The 22,674-nt window shown below is 49.1% G+C and overlaps 1 protein-coding gene across 1 annotated transcript; it reads right to left on the bottom strand.

Annotated features, from left to right (window-relative positions):
• Positions 1-804: 804 nt before the first annotated feature.
• Positions 805-21,731, bottom strand: LOC307130337 (C3a anaphylatoxin chemotactic receptor-like; the record flags this gene model as incomplete). The annotated part of the gene is made up of 3 exons (XM_079823301.1): positions 805-1,745; positions 12,058-12,154; positions 21,429-21,731. 3 exons carry the CDS (start codon positions 21,729-21,731, stop codon positions 805-807), a joined length of 1,341 nt encoding a protein of 446 aa, XP_079679427.1.
• Between the last annotated feature and the right edge of the window lie 943 nt (positions 21,732-22,674).

The following is a 22,674-nucleotide window of genomic DNA, read 5'->3' as shown; positions in this document are numbered from 1 at the left end:
CTGTATGCGAGGCGCGCACGGCGTTGACAATATGTTCCCGTAGCGTAAGGAACTTACGCAATACGAGAGAACCTCTCGTAAGAGAACGATACTCGGTTACTTAATGTAACCTCGGTTCTCTCTAGAAGAGGGAACGAGTATTGCGTTCCTTGCCGTGCGCCCCGCGGGCTTTTACGCTTCAGAACTACGAAAACCGAACATGCAGCCCGTGAGCCCTGCTTATATACACGTGGCCACGCCCCACCTGTAGGCAAATGAAGCCAGGTGGGCGCAAAGCGCCCTCATTGGTCGCCACGTCACGCGGGCTCACCGATAGGCTGCTGCAGTTGCCAGCAGAGCAGCCAATAGCATGCTGGAATAGCCTGCTATGGTCTGCCAGGCTGCCGCACTGCGTTGACAATGTTACAAAATTAAGGATAATTTTGGGTTTTTCAGAAATCTTGAAGAAAGAATACTTTCCCGTAGCGTAAGGAACTTACGCAATACTCGTTCCCTCTTCTAGAGAGAAACGAGGTTACATTAAGTAACCGAGTATCGTTTTATTCAGAATAAAGTTCAAACATAAATCAGCATAACATAAATTGAGCTGTTGCATATTTGTATTTATAAAAAGTTTCACAAACATATATAATGTTCCCACAATCATTAGAAGAGACTTTCACCATTTGTTTTAATACAAATTACACAGTCATACCACAAACATGAATTTTGAAAGTGTTTTTTGTTGTTGATAGGTTTCTAGATATGGACTAGAGTGGTTGTTGTAATTATTTTGGTGTTGGTGAGATTATTTTGTTGTCACAATCATTTTAGACTAACGCTTTCAAACATTTCAAAGGCGTTTGTCTGGTTCTGCTCATCCATTTGCATCTGCCTTCCTCTAAAGTCCAGATGATCTTCAGCAAACGCCGTCTCCAGCACCAGCAGCAGAGACTGTTTAAGCTTCTTTTTATATTCATCACACATGAACACATAGAGAATGGGGTTCAGACAGCTGTTGAGATGAACCAGATAGAAACTGATTCTCATTGCTTTCCAATTCGATCCATAAAAACTGCAAACATGAAATGGAAAGCAACATATAAAAAATGTCAGGACAACAGCAATAATGACCCGGTACGACTTGAGCTGCTTCCCCATTTTGAGGCGTTTGATTCGTACTCCAATAGCAATGTGTGAAGATGCAATGATCAGGAAGGGGATGAGGAAGCCCACTAAAAATTCATATATGACCAAAAATATATAAAAATGTGCATTTACAGTGAAGAAAGGGATGGAGCAGCCGATGGATAAAACCCACACTATGATGCAGATGATCCTGGCTCTAAATACAGTTCGGTTATTTTGAGCCCAAACAACCATCCATGTGCACAGGCACCGGTCCAGACTGATAACTACGAGGGAAAAATTGCTAGCAAACATATTTAGTTCTTTCGTCGTGTTGACAAAATACATAAAGTAGTTGTATGGAAGAAAGTAAGGCAAAATATCTGCTGTGATGAAGGATAATATGAAGAGGAAGTCTGCAATCGCCAAGTTGAGAAACCAAATAGAGTTGACTGTCGTCTTCATTCTGCAGCCAGTCAGAAATATGACAAGCCCGTTTCCAATGAAACCCACTATAAAGGTGGCAATGGAAATGCATAGGTAAAAGATAAAGCTTTTAGAGGATGAGTTGTCATATTGGATAGTGGTATTGTCTCTTGTGCCTCTGGTCAAGTTTTCAGGTCCAAAACTTGTGGCTTCTACACAACATCAAAAAGAGAGAGAGAGAGAGAGAGAGAGAGAGAGAGAGAGAGAGAGAGAGAGAGAGAGAACACGTGAGTGTTGCTTTTAGGTCTGTTATGGATGCACCATCTTAACATTGCAGTGTTTCATATGCAACATAATTTTTCCATGCTGTTTCACACACAAACATGCTATTTTCTTGAGATTTTGGGGATAAAAACCTAAAATAAAATGTGATTAATTGCAAATAGTCTAAAGCATCAAGACATTTTTTGATGAACTGACAAAGATCCATCCATCCATCCATCATCTTCCGCTTATCCGGGGCAGGTTCGCGGGGCAACAGTCTAAGCAGAGACTCCCAGACTTGCCTCACCCTAGCCACTTCCTCCAGCTCTTCCGGGGGAACCCCGAGGCGTTCCCAGGCCAGCCGGGAGACATAATCCCTCCAGCGTGTCCTAGGTAATACCCGGGGCCTCCTCCCGGTGGGACTTGCCTGGAACACCTCCCTGGGAAGGTGTCCAGGAGGCATCCGAAATAGATGCCCAAGCCACCTCAGCTGGCTCCTCTCGATGTGGAGGAGCAACGGCTCTACTCTGAGCTCCTCCCGAGTGACCGTGCTTCTCACCCTATCTCTAAGGGAGCGCCCAGCCACCCTATGGAGAAAGCTAATTTCAGTCGCCTGTATCTGGCATCTTGTCCTTTCGGTCATGACCCACAGCTCATGACCATAGGTGAGAGTAGGAGCGTAGATCGACCGGTAAATCGAGAGCTTTGCCTTACAGCTCAGCTCCTTCTTTACCACGACAGACCGGTACATCAACTGCATTACTGCAGAAGCTGCACCGATCCGTCTGTCAATCTCCCGTTCCATCCTTCCCTCACTCGTGAACAAGACCCCAAGATACCTGAACTCCTCCACTTGAGGCAGGAACTCTCCACCAACCTGAAGTGGGCATTCCACCCTTTTCCGACTGAGAACCATGGCCTCGGACTTGGAGGTGCTGATTCTCATCCCAGCCGCTTCACACTCGGCTGCAAACCGCCCCAGGGCACGCTGAAGGTCCTGGTCTGAGGAGGCCAACACGACAACATCATCCACAAAAAGCAGTGACGAAATCGAATGGTCCCCAAACCGGACACTCTCTGGCCCTTGGCTGCGCCTAGAAATTCTGTCCATAAAAAATTATGAATAGAACCGGTGACAAAGGGCAGCCCCTAGTCACAAACCCTTTTTGACTACAATGACATCAAGGACCGAGACGTCGTGGGGCCCGGCCGGGCTCAGCCCGAAAGAGTGACGTGGGGCCGCCCTCCTGTGGGCTCACCACCTGCAGGAGAGAGCGTAAGGGGCCGGTGCATAGTGGATCGGGCACTGACAAAGATGTTTAACATAATCTACAGTAATTCACATAAATTCTGCAATCTGATTTAATCTTTAAATAAATATTTTGTCTTGTCGTGTATGAAGAGTCTGTCCATAGTACTGAATAAGAAACTTGTGGCTGTAATGGAAGAGGCTGGCACTCATTCATCCAGCCACCAGAGGGAACCCTCTCCTTAATACTAACTTGGACTCTTGCTCGTTGGTTACTTCCTGTTACACTCCTGTATAAATAGTCATGCAATTCCACTGCTACTTTGCGAAGTATTGACCTTTGTGCCTGCTTTATTGGATTTTTGCCTTTTGGATTACGCTTTTGCAGTGGTTGCTTTGGGCTGTTTACTCATCACTGTTTATTCTGCCTGCTTTAACGACTACGTCTCTGCCTGTTGCCTAGGATTTGGTTGCTGTTTTCTAATAAACTTCCAGCCTTTGGATCCCATCTTGCCTCCATGTCGAGTCCCTCACAGTGGCATTATCCTCGTGCTTTATGGCCATTACGTGGCAATCAGCACCAGATATTGACCACAGTGTTTGAACAAACAATTTCAATTTCAGCAGTTGATTTTAGGGAGATTTGTGAAATATTACAAATTTGAGGTGTTTATGAGTGAATTGTAAATCAAAGCAATGAGTCCACAAAAATAGTTTCTATCTGAGTTTTGAAAAACTAAATATTACAACCCCAAATCAGAAAAAGTTGGGACAGTATGGAAAACGCAAATTTCTAAATTTATTTTGACTTGTATTTCATTGCAGACAATATGAACACAAAATATTTCATGTTTTGTCTGGTCAACTTCATGTCATTTGTAAATATGCATCCTTTCCTGCCATTCAGAGCTGCAACACATTTCAAAAAAAGTTGGGACAGGAGCAATTTAGGGCTAGTAATGAGGTAAAATGGTTAAATAATGATGTAATTTGAAACAGGTGATGTCAACAGGTGATTGTAATTATAATTTGGTACAAAAGCAGCATCCAAGAAAGGTCTAATCCTTTAGGAGCAAAGATGGGCCGTGGATCGCCAGTTTGCCAACAAATACGTGAGAAAATTATTGAAATGTTTAAAAACAATGTTCCTCAAAGAAAGATAGGAAGAGATTTGGATATTTCACATTCAACAGTGCATAACATAATTAAAAGATTCAAGGAATCTGGAGGAATTTCAGTGCATAAAGGACAAGGGTGCAAGCCTAAGCTGAACAACCGTGATCTCCGATCCCTCAGGCGGCACTGCATCAAGAATCGTCATTCATCTATAAGCGATATCACCACATGGGCTCAGGACTACTTTGGCAAACCTTTGTCAAGTACCACAATACGTAGTGCCTAATACTGTGCCAAAAGGAAGCCCTATGTTAACAGTGTCCAGAAGCGCCGTCGACTTCTCTGGGCTCGGAGGCATCTGGGATGGACCATCACACAGTGGAAACGTGTACTGTGGTCAGATGAATCAGTATGTGAGGTATTTTTTGGGAGGAATGGACGCCGTGTGCTCCGGACCAAAGAAGAAAAGGATTGTCCAGCCTGTTACCAGCAACAAGTCCAAAAGCTAGGGTCTGTCATGGTATGGGGTTGTGTCAGTGCCCTTGGGAAAGGTAACTTGCACTTCTGTGAAGGTACCATTAATGCTGAAAAGTACATAGAGATTTTGGAGCATAATATGCTGCCTTCAAGAAGACATCTTTTCCAGGGACGTCCATGCATATTTCAACAAGACAATGCAAAACCACATTCTGCACACATTACAAAGTCCTGGCTGCGGAGGAAGAGGGTATGGGTACTTGACTGGCCTGCCTGTAGTCCCGACCTGTCTCCAATAGAGAATGTGTGGCGCATTTTGAAGCGCAAAATGCGACAACAAAGACCCCGTAATGTTGCCCACCTTAAGACTTGTTTGCAGGAAGAATGGGACAAAATTACACCTGAAACACTTCATCACTTGGTGTCTTCAGTCCCTAAACGTCTTTTAAGTGTTGTGAAAAGGAATGGCAACATTACAAAGTGGTAAATGCTTTACTGTCCCAACTTTTTTTAAAATGGGTTGCAGGTCTGAATGAGAGGAAAGGATGCCTATTTATTAATGACATGAAGTTGACCAGACAAAACATCTCGGTTACGTATGGTAACCCTCGTTCCCTGAAGGAGGGAACGGAGACGTACGTCTGTATTACCGACGAATTGGGATCACTTTAGAGAGCCCCCATCAGCTTCGAAATTTAGAGAACAGGCCAATGGGCCATTGGCGTGCGAGATTTGCATCTCGCGCTCCGCTCCGCCCCGCGCCGCGGGTATAAACAGGAAGCGAGAGCATCGCACTGACGTTTTTCACTGAGGAGCCGAACTAGTGACTCGGCCATGCAGTGATGGTAAGGAACTGTGGCGACGGGACGTACGTCTCCGTTCCCTCCTTCAGGGAACGAGGGTTACCATACGTAACCGAGACGTTCTCTTTCAGTCGGTCACTACGACGTACGCCGGTATTACCGACGAATTGGGATCCCTATGGAAAACGCCACAGTTACTACCACTTCCAGTGCCCAGCGAGAGCCCCTCAGACCCCGGTCTGATGCGGGCGGGGAGATTCACGCAGGGAGAGTCACACTGCTGTTCTGCAAGACCCATTCAGCAGACTTATTGGATAACGCTGGGAAAGCGTGCCCGAAGGACGCTGCGGGAGCCACATCATGCCCGGAGGGAGTTACCATGTGGAGAGAACACGTATGGGCTGGCCGTGGGCAGTTCAACATACGGATGTCCCAGAGGTGGCCCCGGCCTATACAGGCGGGGGACGACACCGAACTGAGACGGCAGAGGAACTCTGCCAAGGGAAAGACACGAGCTCGCCGTAGGGAGCTGTACCATGGAGAACACACGTATGGGACCGCCGTAGGGGTCACGACATACGGACCCCAGTCCGACACAAGTTCCACCAATGCATACAAGTGCCAGACCTGGCGTCAGACGCTCCGCCACATCCGACTGCCGAGGGGTGCGGAGGACTCAACAGGGTTCTCCAATCCTGGGGAACTCGACTGGAGAAAATAAGCGCACGTATCCGTTCCATGGGGAAGGGAATGGCGCAGCAAGCCGACATTTAGAACGGGCACTTCAGTGAAGCTGACTATGGGAAGCGAGCACACGAGAAGCCACCGGTTCTACACGTAGGCTATAAAACATAGCGAACGTGTTAGGTGTCGCCCAGCCCGCAGCTCTACAAATATCTGTCAGCGAGGTGCCACGAGCCAGCGCCCAAGAAAAAGCAACACCCCTAGTGGAGTGGGCTCTTATCCCGAGCGGGCAGGGCACGTCTTGGGCTTCATAAGCCAAGACGATGGTGTCCACTATCCAGTGGGCCATCCTCAGCTTGGAGACAGCCTTTCCCTTCTGCTGTCCTCCGTAACAGATAAAGAGCTGCTCTGAGGTCCTAAGCTTTGCGTTCTGTCAACATAGGCGCGAACTGGACAGAGAAAAGCCAGGGCTGGGTCTGCCTCCTCCGAAGGCAGCGCTTGCAGGCTCACCACTTGTAATGGGAACCTTGGCACATATCCAGGCCGGGGTCTCAGGGTTACCTGAGAGTCACCTGGCCCGAATCCCAGGCACGATTCGTCGACCGAAAATGCCTGCAGGTCCCCTACCCTCTTAACTGAGGCCAATGCAATCAGGAGTATTGTCTTTAGAGACAAGATCTTAAGCTCCGCTGACTGTAAAGGCTCAAAGGGCGCCCTCTGAAGTGCGTCAGCACCAGAGTCAAGTCCCAAGAGGGTATAAAGGGAGGACGAGGCGGATTTAATCTCCTCGTCCCCCCAGGAACCTGACGATCAGATCGTGCTTGCCTAATGAATTAACCATTAACCAGGTCATGATTGCGCTATAGCGGCAACATACACCTTAAGGGTGGAGGGCTCCAACCCGTCTTGAAGAAAAGAGAGCACAGATCTGACCGAACACTTTCGGGGGTCCTCTCGGTGAGAAGAGCACCAGTCGACGAATAGGTTCCACTTCAACGCATATAGCCTTCTCGTAGAGGGGGCTCTGGCGGAAGTGATGGTGTCAACTACCGCTTGCGGTAGGTCACCTAGAACCTCCGCATCTCGTCCAGGGACCAGACATGGAGTTTCCAGAGGTCCGGACGCGGGTGCCACAGGGTGCCGCGTCTCTGAGTCAGGAGGTCCTTGGGCCAAGGAATGGGCCAAGGAGGTGCTGTCGCGAGGAGCACTAGTTCCGGGAACCAAGTCCTGTTGGGCCAGTACGGAGCTACAAAGAGGAGCTGCTCCTCGTCCTCCCTGACCTTGCACCGTGTCTGTGCAAGAAGGCTCACTGGGGGGGAACGCATATTTGCGTAGGCCCCGGGGCCAGCTGTGTGCCAGGGTATCCGTGCCGAGGGTTCCCCCGGGCAGGGAATAGTACCACTGGCAGTGGGTCGTGTCGGGGCGGCAAACAGATCGATCTGTGCGGCCCCAAGTGATTCCAAATCAGCTGGACCACCTGGGGGTGGAGTCTCCACTCCCCGGGCAGCACGGGCAACCGTGACAGCTCGTCGGCCGCACGATTGAGCGGGCCCGGAATGTGGATGGCACGAAGGGACCTCAGATGCTTCGGACTCCACAGAAGGAGATGGCGGGCGAGTTGGGACATGCGGCGGGAGCGTAGACCACCCTGTTTGATGATGTACGCAACGGCCGCAGTGCTGTCCGTCCGGATCAGAACGTGCTTGTCTTTGAGCGACCCTTTGAGGTGGCTGAGAGCAAGACGAACCGCCAGCAACTCCAGGCAATTGATATGCCATTGCAGTTGGGGCCCCGTCCACAGACCCGATACTGCAAGCCCGTTGTACGTGGCACCCCAGCCCGTGGATGAGGCATCCGTGGAGACAACAGAATGCCTGGACACTTGTTCTAGAGGCACTCCTGCCCGTAGAAATGAAGGGTCCAACCACGGGCTGAAGGTTTGGCGGCATCTCTGCGTCACTTGGACACGGAGGGACCCGCTGTGCCACGCCCATCTCGGGACTCGGTCATGTAGCCAGTGTTGAAGCGGTCTCATATGGAGCAGCCCTAGCGGCGTTACTGCGGCTGCTGCTGCCATATGCCCCAGGAGCCTCTGAAATTATTTCAGTGGAACCGCTGTACTGCATTTGAACATATTCAAGCAGCTCAACACCGACTGGACGCGTTCCTCGGTGAGGCGCGCTGTCATGGCGACCGAGTCGATCTCCATCCCGAGAAAAGAGATCCTCTGTACGGGACAGAGTTTGCTCTTCTCCCAGTTGACCCGAAGACCCAACCGGCTGAGGTGCCGAAGCACCATGTCCCTGTGTTCGCACAACTGTTCCCGCGACTGGGCAAGAATCAGCCAGTCGTCAAGATAGTTGAGAAGACGAACACCATGGGAGCATGGGAGCAATGGCCGCCTCCGCGACTTTCGTGAAGTCACGGGGCGACAGGGACAGCCCGAAGGGCAGGACTTTGTACTGACATGCCCGTCCGTCGAAAGCAAAGCGTAGAAACGGTCTGTGTCGAGGGAGAATCGAGACATGAAAGTACGCATCCTTCAGGTCGATCGCTGCAAACCAATCCTGGGGACGGACGCACCTGAAGATGCGTTTCTGCGTTAACATTCTGAACGGCATCCTGTGGAGGGAACGGTTCAAGTAAGGCAGGTCCAAGATTGGCCGTAACCCGCCGCCTTTCTTGGGTACAATGAAGTACGGGCTGTAGAACCCGGACTTCATATCGGCTGGAGGGACCGGCTTTATCGCGTCCTTCGCCAGTAGGACAGCGATCTCCGTTCGAAGCACAGGGGCATCCACCCACGCAATAGACGTGAAGTGAACGCCCCCGAACTTGGGCGGACGCCGGGCGAACTGAATCGCAAGCCGAGTCTGATGGTACAGACGACCCAGCGAGACGGGCTGGGGAGCGCTAGCCAGGCCCCCAGAGACCGAACAAGCAGGGTCATCGGTACCACAGACGTACCCGCAGCAGGGCAGCAAGGCGGAATGCAGGGACCCCAGGACGACATGGGAGTGGTCCGTGTAGGGGTCTGGGTCTGACACACGACCTGCATTCGCTGAGGGGGTGTGCGAGTGTGGAAAGGCCGCTTGAGTGCGTTCCCACAGCCGGCACCCCCTGCTGGCGATTTGGAGAGGCACCAGAGGCTGACAAGGCATGGGAGCGTTGTACACCGCCCAGCGCGCTCTCCAAATGAAGGAGGGGCTGAGCGTGGCAAGGCTTTGTGGCATTGCACACGGTCTGCCTCACCTCCTTCCTCAGCGGGGAACAAGAGCGGCGAGGCATAGCGTTGCGCACTGTCGTCCACACACCGCTGAGAAGAGGGGAATGAGAGTGGCGAGGCTTGTAGCGTCACACACTGCCATTCTCGCCCTCTTGTGGGGAGGGGAATGAGGGCGGCGAGGCTTGTAGCGTCACACGCTGCCATTCCTGAACTCCCGAGACCCAGAGATATTGGAACTGTTCTTCTCTTTTTTTTTTTTTTTTTTTTTTAATATATATATATATATTTTTTTTTTTTTTGGGTACCACTGGCTGTTTTTAACCCCAGTGGCGGAACAGAATTACTAATGGTTTTCACCCAGCCCTCCTCCGGGGGAAGAACAGTTCCGAACCAAATCCGGGTCAATGGTGTTTCTGGACATCGTCTAGCCAAGGGCCAGCGCTGTGCGCAGCTCAACCTCGGCTGAGAACTACCCTCATGCCCTAAGCAGGGCGGAGGTGGCCTGCCAGTGGCACTGCCACCCCACCGATGAGGGTAGTGAGAGAGGAAAACTTTATACAGATTATGGCCCTATTGGTGTTCCATATTTTGGCACCAATAGTTCCATAATGCAAAAGCCTTCCAACGCACATCCGGGAAAGGCAAGGGGCAGGCAAGGCGATTTATGCGTTGCACTATGCCTCAGCCACCCGGGAAAGCATGGCTGTCGAGTATGAATCGGATTCAGCACGAGCGCCCACTATTATAGTGGGAATCTCAGCATCATCTTCATTTTCAACACATAACAGCCCTCTCTCCGATGCAGTGATTGACATCTGTCCTCTGCTAGAGACCCAAATGAAGCGCTAGGTCCTTTTTTTTATTTATTTTTTTTATTTTTTATTTTTTAGGACCAGCAATCCCATCTGTAAGCTACCAGCAGACATGTGAGACAGTGGGCGTGGCCGTGAGACGGCACACGGCGCACTGAACACTCAAGCCCTCATGAAAAAGGCAAGGCGAACAGCGCGCCGACGTGGCTATGCTCTCATTAGAGAGCAAAGACCACCCACAAACACAGTCTCAACATGCGTGGCCGCCGAGTGACGCGCGCTGAGCTGCCGTGGCAACCCGCGCTGTCACTCGGCAGCTAAACGGCACACGGCACGCTGAACACTCAAACACTCAAACCCTCACGCGGAAGGCGAGATGACCAGCGCGTCGACGTGATCCCGTTCCCCTGAGAGAACGCGGATCACCCACGAACACAGTCTCAACATGTTTATGCGAGAGGGATCGTGGCCGTCGGGACAGGAAACAACCGCATCCAGAAACGCACGAGTGGAATGACGTCTTGAAAAAGACGCAGTGTCACACCCGTGTTGCTCTTTTGTGAGGAAACGCTCTTTAAACAGTGCTGAAGCACCCAGGGGAAGACCGCGGCAACACACAGGTGGTAAGTGCAGTCCTGTGGTGCACTCACTGAAACAAACGCCCTCACCGAACCGACAGTTGCTGTGAGAACAGCAGTTTGTTATGCTGATTCAGCGGTGAACATGCGGTCGCGCTGATTGTGCCTTTTCGCCAACACAGAGCGTCCTTCTCGTTCTCTGGAGCATCTCTCTTGCAGATAGGCTTTCTTTTAGAAAAGCAGGCTTGCTTCATCAACGCCGTTCGGCTCCGAAGTGAATGACGTCAGTGCGATGCTCTCGCTTCCTGTTTATACCCGTGGCGCGGGGCGGAGCGCGAGATGCAAATCTCGCACGCCAATGGCCCATTGGCCTGTTCTCTAAATCTCGAAGCTGATAGGGGCTCTCTAAAGTGATCCCAATTTGTCAGTAATACCGACGTACGTCGTAGTGACCGACTGAAAGGGAACATGAAATATTTTGTGTTCATATTGTCTGCAATGAAATACAAGTCAAAGTAAATTTAGAAATCACTTTTTTTTTTTTTTTGCGTTTTCCATACTGTCCCAACTTTTTCTGATTTGGGTTGTAAAAAAAATTGTAAAATGCAATTATTAGCAGCACTATATACTTTTTAAAAATGTTTTTACAGTGTAAAGGTGGTTAGATGAAATAAAGAAGACCAGTCACAATCCAGACTGCAAACGGATTGAAGAAAGAAGAACAAATACAGTTCAGTTCAACATTAAAATAGTGTTATTCCAGCAGTTATAGGTTACATTTTGAAGACATAGTTTGGACAAATGCCACTGGCACCAAATTATTTAATACATTCCTAATCTGTAATCTATCTTTTGTTCTTTTTATTAATGTATTGTTTGTCCAGTTCTATTCATTTGAAGAATCATATGACTCTTATGTAAATGAGAATGCAATATTGTTATATATTCAACAACAATCTAAGTGTAATTTTTAAACTGTGAGGCAAATGTATGCAGGGATACATTTCTATAGAGACTAACAAATAGTTTTTTAATATTATATTATATGATATTATATACTTATTAATAAACTGATTGGTTTTAGCAGGCACTGTATCTGTTTGTATTGACTGTATCTTTTTGCATTTACTACTGAGAGGTGTTTAAAGAAAATATGTCATATGAATAATACACACATTCAGTTCTTACCCATTTTTGAGCTGCTAATGCACTGGGACAAGCCGGTATCTTGGAATCTTCTTAGTCTTGCTGACAGATTGTTGGTTTTATACCAGACAGCAAACCCTGGTACAGCCCTAGACGGATCTGCTGTTACTGATAGTGGCCATCTTGATGAAATGATTACAGCGGTATATGGCATCACAGTGGGAAGTGGACATGTACCGCAGAACCTGTCCTTCCACAGAATGTTCCTGTAGCTCAAACACAGAGCATGGTGCTATATTCAATTCAAATGCATGAACTGATAAAAACAATTATTCACTGGAAAAAATTATGCTTCTATAATTAATCTGAAAGTCACAAAAATAGTATGTTTGGTCTGAAGTAAAAAGGAAACATTACAGTTTGTTTTTTTAAATGCTTGCATCATTTCTGAAACTATGGCTCTATTTCTCGAAACTCTACACAAAACCACAAAACACACAGATAACGTAAAACATCACATCTCTTGCAAAAACAAAACACTTCATTCAAAACAATTTTAACTCTTCTAAAAATTGTTCTTTTGCATAGTAGGGGAGAGCAGGGACGAAAGTACCATTTTTCAGAAAAACGTAATTTTGAAAGATAATATTTTAGACGAGATATATTTTTGCTGTGGTAAATAACTCACAAGTGTGGTCTATAAATAGCAGGTGGTATTTTGTACAAATGTAGAACGACTACAGTATATTTTCACTTTGAACATAAGCTGCACATTGTTACTTTTGACCCCATCAGGTGGGACGAAAGTAACACACAGGTGGGTCAAAAGTAACACAACAATACAAGCTAGATTTTTTTGTGATACTCTTGTTTTTTTTTTAAACATACCTGACTATGACCATGTTAATATGTAACTGCAACATATTTTGTCCTTTATCTTTGCAAAATAAATATTAAATTACATTTTCATTTTAAATGTTAAAGTTTATCAAATGTTTCAAATGTAACCTGACAGAACACACTTGAATTGTTTAGAATATTTTTTTATTTGCAATGTAAATCTATTTGATAAGTTTTTTCTTCAACAGAATGAACAATATGAAAATTAAATTAAATTAAATTAAATTAGCATAATATGCATTATATATATAATAGCGTGTTACTTTCGCCCCGACAGGAAGTCCTGACATTTAAACACGATTTACTTTTATACTGAAAAGACAAACCTTCAGGGTGTGTAACAGCACTAAATAACCCGTAGATTGATCATTACTGTGACACGTGAAACACAACTTGTAATTAGAAAAAAAAGTACCGCTTCATTAATTTACTTTCTGTACTTGAAAACTATATTTCGGACCTAACCGCGGAAAACAATGACGGAATTACGTGATATTTGGCAGATCCGTCAAGGGTTGTGTGCTGAATGTGCTGTCATAACTTGAAATGCAAATATAGTCAGGGCTCGGAGAAAATCGCTTTGTTACTTTCGTCCTGTGTTACTTTCGCCCCGGTTCTCCCCTAACTACACATACACACTATCAAATGGTAAGCCACATACATGTCAACTACACACATGTGAAAAGTGTAAAACACTACTATATTGTGTCTTTTGTTTGTTCTGTGCAGTGGAGTGTAGGAGTCTGTCATATCACTCACACATATATGTATCTGCATAAATATGCTGTATATGTATGCACAATTGATGAATTTTACAGTTATTTAACTGAACTGAATCAACACTGAACTGACTTAAAGAGCACCTATTATTGTCACAGACACGTCAGGTTCCAACCTCCACCAATCACAACGCACGCCATCTCCTGAGTTCTGATCACCATCACCTGCACCTCATCACGGCACTCATCACCAGCACTATATAACACACACTCACACAGCACTCCATGTCCGGTCTCGTTCGCGTATACTCTGTGCTATGCTTACCTCAATGACTTCTCTTTGCATACTTACCTGTCTCCAGCGTGTCTCCTTCCCTTTGTGTCCCTCGTCTGCTGTGTGTGTGTGTTCCAGTCAGCTCCTCAGTTCTCCAGCGATCTCCAAGCTCCAACGTTCATCTATCTGCAAAGCAAAGGACAGTAACTATCTCTATCATATCCATTCAACGTCTATCTACAACCAGTTTACTCACCTGTGTTACTTCATCTGCTCTACTGTGGTCAAATAAACTACCATTACCTGTTACGTCTGTCTGCCTCCTGTGTACTGTAACAATTATGGCATTTAAAATGTTCCAAATATTGTTTTAGAAGTCCCCAACAACAGTTCCCCTTCGAGGGAACTCGCACTGCGTCGTCGAGTGACAACACTCTGGGAACGCCCACAGCGTTACGCATCTGAAGCATGAATGAAATCAAGCCAATCTGATTGGTGTTGCGTCGTGACGTAGTAGATGACGGCATACCCGGAAGATACAAAAAGGAAGCTGATGCAAACACACACTAGCTTTTTTGCTCTTCAGCGAAGCGCTCTGTGTTTTGTCAGTCTTATTTGATGTTGTTTGTCTACCAACGTTGTTCACAAGCAGGGCTCGCGAACCCCGTGGCTGGTCCTGTGTCTGTCGAAAAAAAAAAAAAAAGACAGCACGGTTGATCAATCATGGGACTCGCAGATGGGCTGTCAGGGGAACTTGAGAGGGTGCTGAGGCATCTTCTCCTTCCCTGTTTGACAGTTCCATTGTTCTCCTTCCCCGTGTGGAAGCCCGCGCTGCGGCTTCTTCCCCCGGGGTGGAGGACCCGATGCGTGAGCTGTCTGATTTTGAGGAATTAGACGTGCTCCGTATCGAGGCTCGCCATTTCCTATGCAAGATTCAATCTCGCGTTGCCAAAAACAAAAAAAGGGCAGCGCGTAGGTTCGAGTCTGCTAGTAAAGTGATACAACGTGATACGGTGAAATGTGATACTGTTGGGTGCGAGGCATGCGGTCAGCACCTGAGGGTGCTGGCTGTTTTCATTGAGAAATATCTCGACGCGTACTGCCGTGCGCTTTTCGGGTGTTTCAGCCTCGCGCCTGTTTGGCTTTTTTTCCCAAGGGATGAAGGCCAATTGTATTATAAGGGCTCGAGCCACGTTGCTGAGGCAACGTGTGGTTTACGAGTCCGTATAAATACAATAAAACAGTATCGTCTGGTGTCATTTCTGACCATGTTTCACTGTATTGTGGATACTGTTGGGTGCGAGGCATTCGGTCAGCGCCTGAGGGTGCTGGCTGTTTTCATTGAGAAATATCTCGACGCGTACTACCGTACGCTTTTCGGGTGTTTCAGCCTCGCGCCTGTTTGACTTTTTTTCCGAGGAATTAAAGCCAATTGTATTATAACGGCTCGAGCCACGTTGCTGAGGCAACGTATGGTTACGAGCCATATAAATACAATAAAACAGTATCGTCTGATGATTTGGCCTGTATTTAATTCTGAGGAATTAAATAATATATGATCTGACTTTGAGGAGTTAGATATTCAGCCTATCATTCAGACCATATTATGGCTGCATTTAATTCTGAGGAATTAAATTAAAGTATTATCTAACGTGAGGAGTTAGATGTATTTTTTATTCAGCCTGTTATTCAGACTAGGTTGCACGGGTTGGGTGATTATGATGACATTTAATTCTGAGGAATTGAGTGTCATGTTTTCTGACTTTGATAAGTTAGATACTTTAATCAGTCTGTCACCCAAGCGTGTTTGACTTGTCTGGATATTCATCTAAGAGGGAGCCCTCCTGAAGTTGATGTCGTTCTCGCCGCCTGGTGGCCTGCGGGACACATCAGTTTCAGGCGGTTGCTAGGCGTAGTGTCCGCCCTAGTGTTGCGGCCCTGTCGAGCTGCTCCCTTAGATGAGGCCCCTGCTGGCCAGCCCCCTCTCCCGGGTAGGAGCGACCGAGGTCGTTTTCCCCCAGGAGCTCTCGGGAAATCAGTGCTGTGTTCCCGCCGTCAAAGACGCTTCGGGCCTCACTGATTTCCCGCGCACACACGCTGCCTTCGTCGCCTCCAAGGGGACTTGCGACTGGGCAGCGAACGTGTGCGCCCACCGAAAATCGTTCTCGACTGCTCCCTGCCGGTTAGCCGCTTCAGGGGGGTCGGGAACGAGTTTCGGTTGACACCCGAGGCCAGCCTCGAGAGGCTGGTTCCCTTAGTAGATTATCTTGGCGCATGGTCATGCCCTCCGAGTGTATCTACATGGGTCCTGCAGACTGTAGAGCTGGGTTACAGGCTGCAGTTCGGTTCTCCTCCCCCGAGTTTCAACGGGGTGGTCCGGACTGTGGTCGGCCCAGAGCAGGTTCGGGTTATGGAACAAGAAGTACAAGCCCTGTTAGCCAAGGAAGCCATAGAGCGGGTTCCTTTGGCGGACAGGGACTCCGGGTTCTACAGCCGGTACTTCATAGTTCCAAGGAAGGATGGTGGGTTGCGTGCGATAATAGATCTCAGGCTCTTGAATCGGTCTCTGAGGAGATTCACGTTCAAGATGCTCATAATTCCAGCCATCGTGAGTCAGATCCAGTCCGAGGACTGGTTCGTCACGATAGATCTAAAGAACGCATACTTCCATATTCCATCCTTCCATGTCACAGGAAGTTCCTGAGGTTCGCTTTCGGGGGCGAAGCGTACCAATATCGGGTTCTTCCCTTCGGCCTGGCACTCTCCCCTTGCGGTGGCGGTTCGGCATCGAGATGTCGTTCTGTCCCACATCAGATGCTTGGGGCTGAGACTCGCCCTCCCAGCGGACTACATTCCTGGGGGTTGTAGGGGACTCCACGTCGATGCGGGCACAAATGTCTCCCTCACGCGTGGAGTCCATACTGGCGATGGTCTCCTGAGTGAAGCCAGGCTGCAGCCTCACTGTGAAGCAGTTGAGACTGCTGGGGCTCAGGGCAACAGCGTCCAAGGTGATACCTTTTGACCTGCTGCACATGAGACCCCTACAGTGGTGGCTGAGGGCCAAGGGGTTTTCCCCGAGGGGAAATCCGTTTCGTATGATCAGGGTAACGCGCAAATGCCTTCGTTTCCTCGTCATATGGCGGAAACCTTGGTTCCTGTCCCAAGGACCGGTGCTGGGAGCATCATGTTGCCGGAGAGCCGCTTCAACAGATGCTTCCCTCACTGGTTGGGGCGCGGTCATGGAAGGCCGTTTTGCGAGAGGTCTGTGGGAGACCCGACATTCTTCATGGCACATCAACTGCCTGGAGATGCTGGCGGTCTACAAAGCTCTGAGGAGCTTTTTACCCGGACCTCCGCGGCCACCATGTCCTGATACGCTCAGACAACACTTCGGTTGTCGCGTATCTCAATCACCAGGGGGGTTTTGAGGTTGCGCCCTCTATGCAGACTGGCGCATCAAATCCTCCTGTGGTCCCAGGGGAAGTTATCGTCCCTCAGGGCGATGTACATTCCCAGGGACCAAAATTAGGGAGCAGACATCCTGTCGAGGCAGGGGCTGAGGACCGGGGAGTGGCGACTCCACCCAGAGGTGGTGGAGGCCATGTGCGAGAGATTGGCCCAGTGGAGGTGGACCTGTGCGCGTCTCGAGAGACGTCCCACTGTCCACTGTGGTTCTCTCTCAGGCATCCAGCTCCGTTAGGGCTGGATGCCATGATGCAGACGTGGCCGAGGCTGCGTCTGTACGCATTCCCCCGATCGCTCTGCTCCCGGGAGTTCTGGAGCGGGTCCGCCGGGAGGGCATCGGCCTGCTCTTAGTAGCACCCCGGTGGCCCACTCGAGTAGGGTTCTCGGACATCATAGCTCTGCTAGACGGCTCTCCAGGGCGGATCCCTCTGAGGAGGGATCTGCTCTCTCAGGCAGGGGGCACAATATTCACCCCCGGCCAGAGCTATGGAGCCTCTGGGTCTGGCCCCTGAGGGGGCTCGGTACCTAGAGGCGGGCCTGTCAGCAGAGGTGGTCGAGACCTGGCTCAGCTCCAAGGCTCCTTCTACCAGGAGACTGTACAGCCTCAAGTGGAACGTATTCTCCACTTGGTGTAGAGAGCGTGAGGTGGACCCAGTTAACTGCACAGTTTGCTTCAGTGCTGGAGTTCCTCCAAGATCGCTTCTCCGCTGGTCTTACCCCGTCCACCCTGAAGGTGTACGTGGCTGCCCTTGGGGCTTTCCACGCACCTCTAGGTGATGGACCCTTGGGGAAGCACCACCTGGTTGTACAGTTCCTCCGTGGGGCTCGGAGGATGAGGCCGGTAGCTCGCTCCAGAGTCCCAACCTGGGACCTGGCGGTGGTTCTGGAAGGGCTGGCTGAGGCCCCCTTCGAGCCACTGGAGCTGGCTGAGCCTAAGAACCTGATCCTGAAGGTGGCCTTTCTACTCGCCATTACCTCTCTGAGGAGAGTGGGAGATCTCCAGGCCTTGGCGGTCACGCCAACCTGCCTGGAGTTTGCCCCCGGCAGAGTAAGGGCCATCCTTCACTCTAGACCGGGTTACATTCCCAAGGTTCCATCTCAGGGAGCCCGGTCTCTGGTTCTTCAGGCTTTCCATCCCCCTCCCCACCTGACGGCGGAAGAGGGGAGACTTCATCTGCTCTGCCCGGTCAGAGCTTTGAGTATCTATTTAGAGAAGTCTTCCCATTGGAGAAGGTCAGACCAGTTGTTGGTGTGCTTTGGCTCACCCAAGAAGGGGCTGCCTGCGTCAACTCAGACGATCAGTAACTGGATCGTCCAGGCTATAGCCACGGCTTATAGGGTGCGCAATTTGCCTTCACCCATGGCCGTGAGGGCCCATTCCACCAGGAGCATGGCTTCCTCAGTGGCCCTTCTTTCTGCGTCTTGCTTCAAGAAGTATGCGAGGCGGCCGGGTGGGCCACCCCGCACACCTTCATAAGATTCTACAGTCTGCACCTCCCGGTGACGCCTGGTGCTCGAGTTCTTGCGTCCTAAGTGTGCCTGGGTACCCAGCTTCACACTGGGACGTGGGGTGATTTGGTGTGGCCTAGTGGGTATTAACGTTCCCAGAGTGTTGTCACTCGACGACGCAGTGCGAGTTCCCTCGAAGGGGAACGTCTCGGGTTATGACTATAACCCTTGTTCCCCGAGAAGGGAACGAGACACTGCGTCTCGTCGCCACACCTATCACGGCTAGAGCGCTTGCTTCATCGCAAAAGAGCTAGTGTGTGTTTGCATCAGCTTCCTTTTTGTATCTTCCGGGTATGCCGTCATCTACTACGTCACGACGCAACACCAATCAGATTGGCTTGATTTCATTCATGCTTCAGATGCGTAACGCTGTGGGCGTTCCCAGAGTGTTGTCACTCGACGACGCAGTGTCTCGTTCCCTTCTCGGGGAACAAGGGTTATAGTCATAACCCGAGACGTTTTGCATGCATGCAATGACAAAAGACTTTAGTTTTCTTATAATATGCATTTATTTTTACCTGTTTTGACAGTGATTCTCAAATGATTCCTTTAGTGATTCACTTTTCAAACCCCGCCTTTACGTGATGCTAATCTGCGGTGATTGGTCCGATGACCCAGTCAGTTGTGATTGGTATAGTCTGTGCAGATATTTTCGGAAACGGAACGCCCATCAAAGTCTTATAGTGACAGTAATTTGTTAATATGTGTCAGGAGTTATGAATATGAAAACCGCGTCGGTACCGTTTGATTGTAATATGAGCCTCAGCTGATCTCATTCATAAAAACTCCTCTATTCTCGTCACGAAGACTCGCGACAAATCAACATCCCTCAGGGCTTTTAGTTCAAAAGTGTGCAGATGAGGAGACATATTGATAGATTCTCATATGTCTGTGTCAAATTTCTAAACAGGAGTATTTTTTTTTTATTCAATACTTCCTCAAATTGCGCAGATATATCCTAATCACGATTGAGTCTCTTATGTGTTGTTTTCAATTCATACTGGCAGCCGGATGGCGCACTGTGCACATGTAGTCCATGTACAGACAGACGAAGAAGATACCATGTGCCATAATAGAAGTCCATAATAAAAGCTTCCTGAGATTGCGACACATGCAAATAGAGACATTTGAAGACTAATAAACACACAATCGCGACGATGTATGGTTTGTCTTCAAGCCACTTAGTCTTCAAATGCTCATCCTTGGGCAGATGAAAAAAAGTATGCTTTTGAGTCACACTTCAGAACACAGCGTCTCGTGGCCATGATGTTTTCTAGTTTTCACTGGCGTCTTGGAGCGCAATAAGTGGGCATATCGTATTCAAATAACTTGACAAGTTGACGTCATCTAGTCAGAGAAAAAGCTTCGGTCTTCTAATGATTCTTAAAAATGACTCGGAGTCGACTCTTACTTTTGAAAGAAAATAACTATATATACGGTGCACTGTCATCTTTCAAATTTTGAAGGATGTTTTTGTTCACTTAGATCTATGTTACACACTACATGAAAGGTAAATTTCAAAATTCCATGATGGGTGCTCTTTAAAGGGTTATGAACCCCCCCCTGCTGCAGCTGGGTTTTTTCACACCTTCGATTTGAAAAGGCTTCCAAAAAGGGGCGTGGTCGACTGCGAAAAGGTGGGATGGGTATTGTGTGGAAAGAGGGAATGGTTCGCATAAATAGGGGAGTGTCATTAGGCGCATTAAAATTAGCTAATTTGCAAACCGGCAATGCACAGACACAGGGGACATATAGCAATACCGACAGCAGCAGTTACAGCAGTTCTGAGACATGTTCTTGGCTCACATGTTGGCAATGTTTACAACAGAGAGATGAGATGAGGGATGAGTACAGCGAATGAGAGAGCTCTGAGATCACAAGTGGCATGCAGCAGGATGAACAGACAGAGATCGCTCTGAATGTCATTCAGCTCTTCAGATCAGCATAGGCTAATTCAGTGAGAAATGAAAAGAAATGTTATTCTGTATGACGAAATATTTTGCAAACCTGTGATAATAAATCTATATTTGTCCAAATATGCACACTTTTTGGCAAGATGAACAACACGCCAACATGGTTATGCTCTCATGAGAGAACATGAACCACCCACGAACACAGTCTCTACATGCTTGCGATGCGATAGAGGAGTGGGGGCCCACAGAGATGTACTCGGCAGGGAAGCCTCACTGTAATCCTCAGGTCACCCAGGCTTATCAGCCAAAGTAGCCCCTTTTCTGGTGCACCAGAAAAGAAACTAGATCTGGGGATATGTGAAGGGACTCAACCCCGTTTGAGGTTTCATAGTATTGACCGCACATCTGAAGTGCCGAGCAATGCAAGCTGCATGGGTTGCCCGTGACAACCAGCGCTGTCCGGCAACTAGAATAAATCTATATATATTTTTCCAAATATGCACACTGTTTCACTAAGAGCCCGAACACATGCAGGTTAGTGCATGTCTGTGACCACAAATAAAACGGAGAAGACGTGGCTTTTGATTCTTGTTGATATTGTTCATTACCTACAGATCGGTTATTTTGCACTCCTGACATAAATTAAGAAATTAATGTCAACGCTTGCAGGTTCGCCGTGCGATTCCTCAAGTTAATTTTACTTTACCGAACCTTTAGCAATGGCTTCCACAGACAGTTACAGCTCGCTCAGTGCCCTTACTTCTGATAGTGCGTAAACTCGTAAGGCGTCCAAACGGTCCATTACACAGTGGGTTCGTGGTAGAGGGTTCTTGGACGGTGCGCCCCGCCCACCCGAAATTTTTGTGGGTGCGGCTGACGCCGCCCGCCGACCCTCCCCGGCCGCTCGATGACCCTGGTCGGGTTTTGGGGGACCTGACCCCACCGGGGGCCGGACGGAGGCCCCCCCAAGTTCGAGACCCGCAGATGCAGTGCCGCCTTCATCCACAGTGTGTCGCCACCACCGCATCCACGTCCCCATTAGTTCAATGGGATCTCGAGCCATTCGTTTAGCCTGCGAGTGGACGCTTTCCTAATTCCCCCCGATTGCCGGACCACCTCTGACCTGCCCCTGGCCACGCCCCCTCCCACGGAACCACTATTTGTCCGATTACCCACTAAAGTGGGCAAATGACCCCCGGGCCCCCGCTGACCTCCCCCGGGCCACGCCCCCTCCCACGGAACCACTATTTGTCCGATTACCCACTAAAGTGGGCAAATGACCCCCGGGCCCCCGCTGACCTCCCCCGGGCCACGCCCCCTCCCACGGAACCACTATTTGTCCGATTACCCACTAAAGTGGGCAAATGACCCCCGGGCCCCCGCTGACCTCCCCCGGGCCACGCCCCCTCCCACGGAACCACTATTTGTCCGATTACCCACTAAAGTGGGCAAATGACCCCCGGGCCCCCGCTGACCTCCCCCGGGCCACGCCCCCTCCCACGGAACCACTATTTGTCCGATTACCCACTAAAGTGGGCAAATGACCCCCGGGCCCCCGCTGACCTCCCCCGGGTCACGCCCCCTCCCACGGAACCACTATTTGTTTCGATTACCCACTAAAGTGGGCAAATGACCCCCGGGCCCCCGCTGACCTCCCCCGGGCCACGCCCCCTCCCACGGAACCACTATTTGTCCGGTTACCCACTAATTTTACGGACTGCCTCCGTTTGGACACCGTTTTGGGGGGGGGGGGGGGGGTCGTGGACTTAGGGTTTATTGATGATAATTAACTTTTTTTTTTACTTTAAACACCTCTACTGTACTCGACACACTCAAACGAACACATTCATGTAACTTTCAACTCATTTGAGTGCTTAATTTGCATATAAATGACATCTCCACGAACCACCTATTTGTCAACCACTGCTTCATAGGGCATTAGGACGTCTTTGTGTTTTGGGCTCCCGTTGGGCTCTGGAAGGGTCTAGGGCCACCATTCATTTTAT

Source organism: Gobio gobio (genome assembly GCF_949357685.1).
Source record: "Gobio gobio genome assembly, chromosome: 8".
Taxonomy (NCBI): domain Eukaryota; kingdom Metazoa; phylum Chordata; class Actinopteri; order Cypriniformes; family Gobionidae; genus Gobio; species Gobio gobio.
Note: the sequence above shows the minus strand (reverse complement) of the source record. Positions and strands in the feature narration are given on the sequence as shown.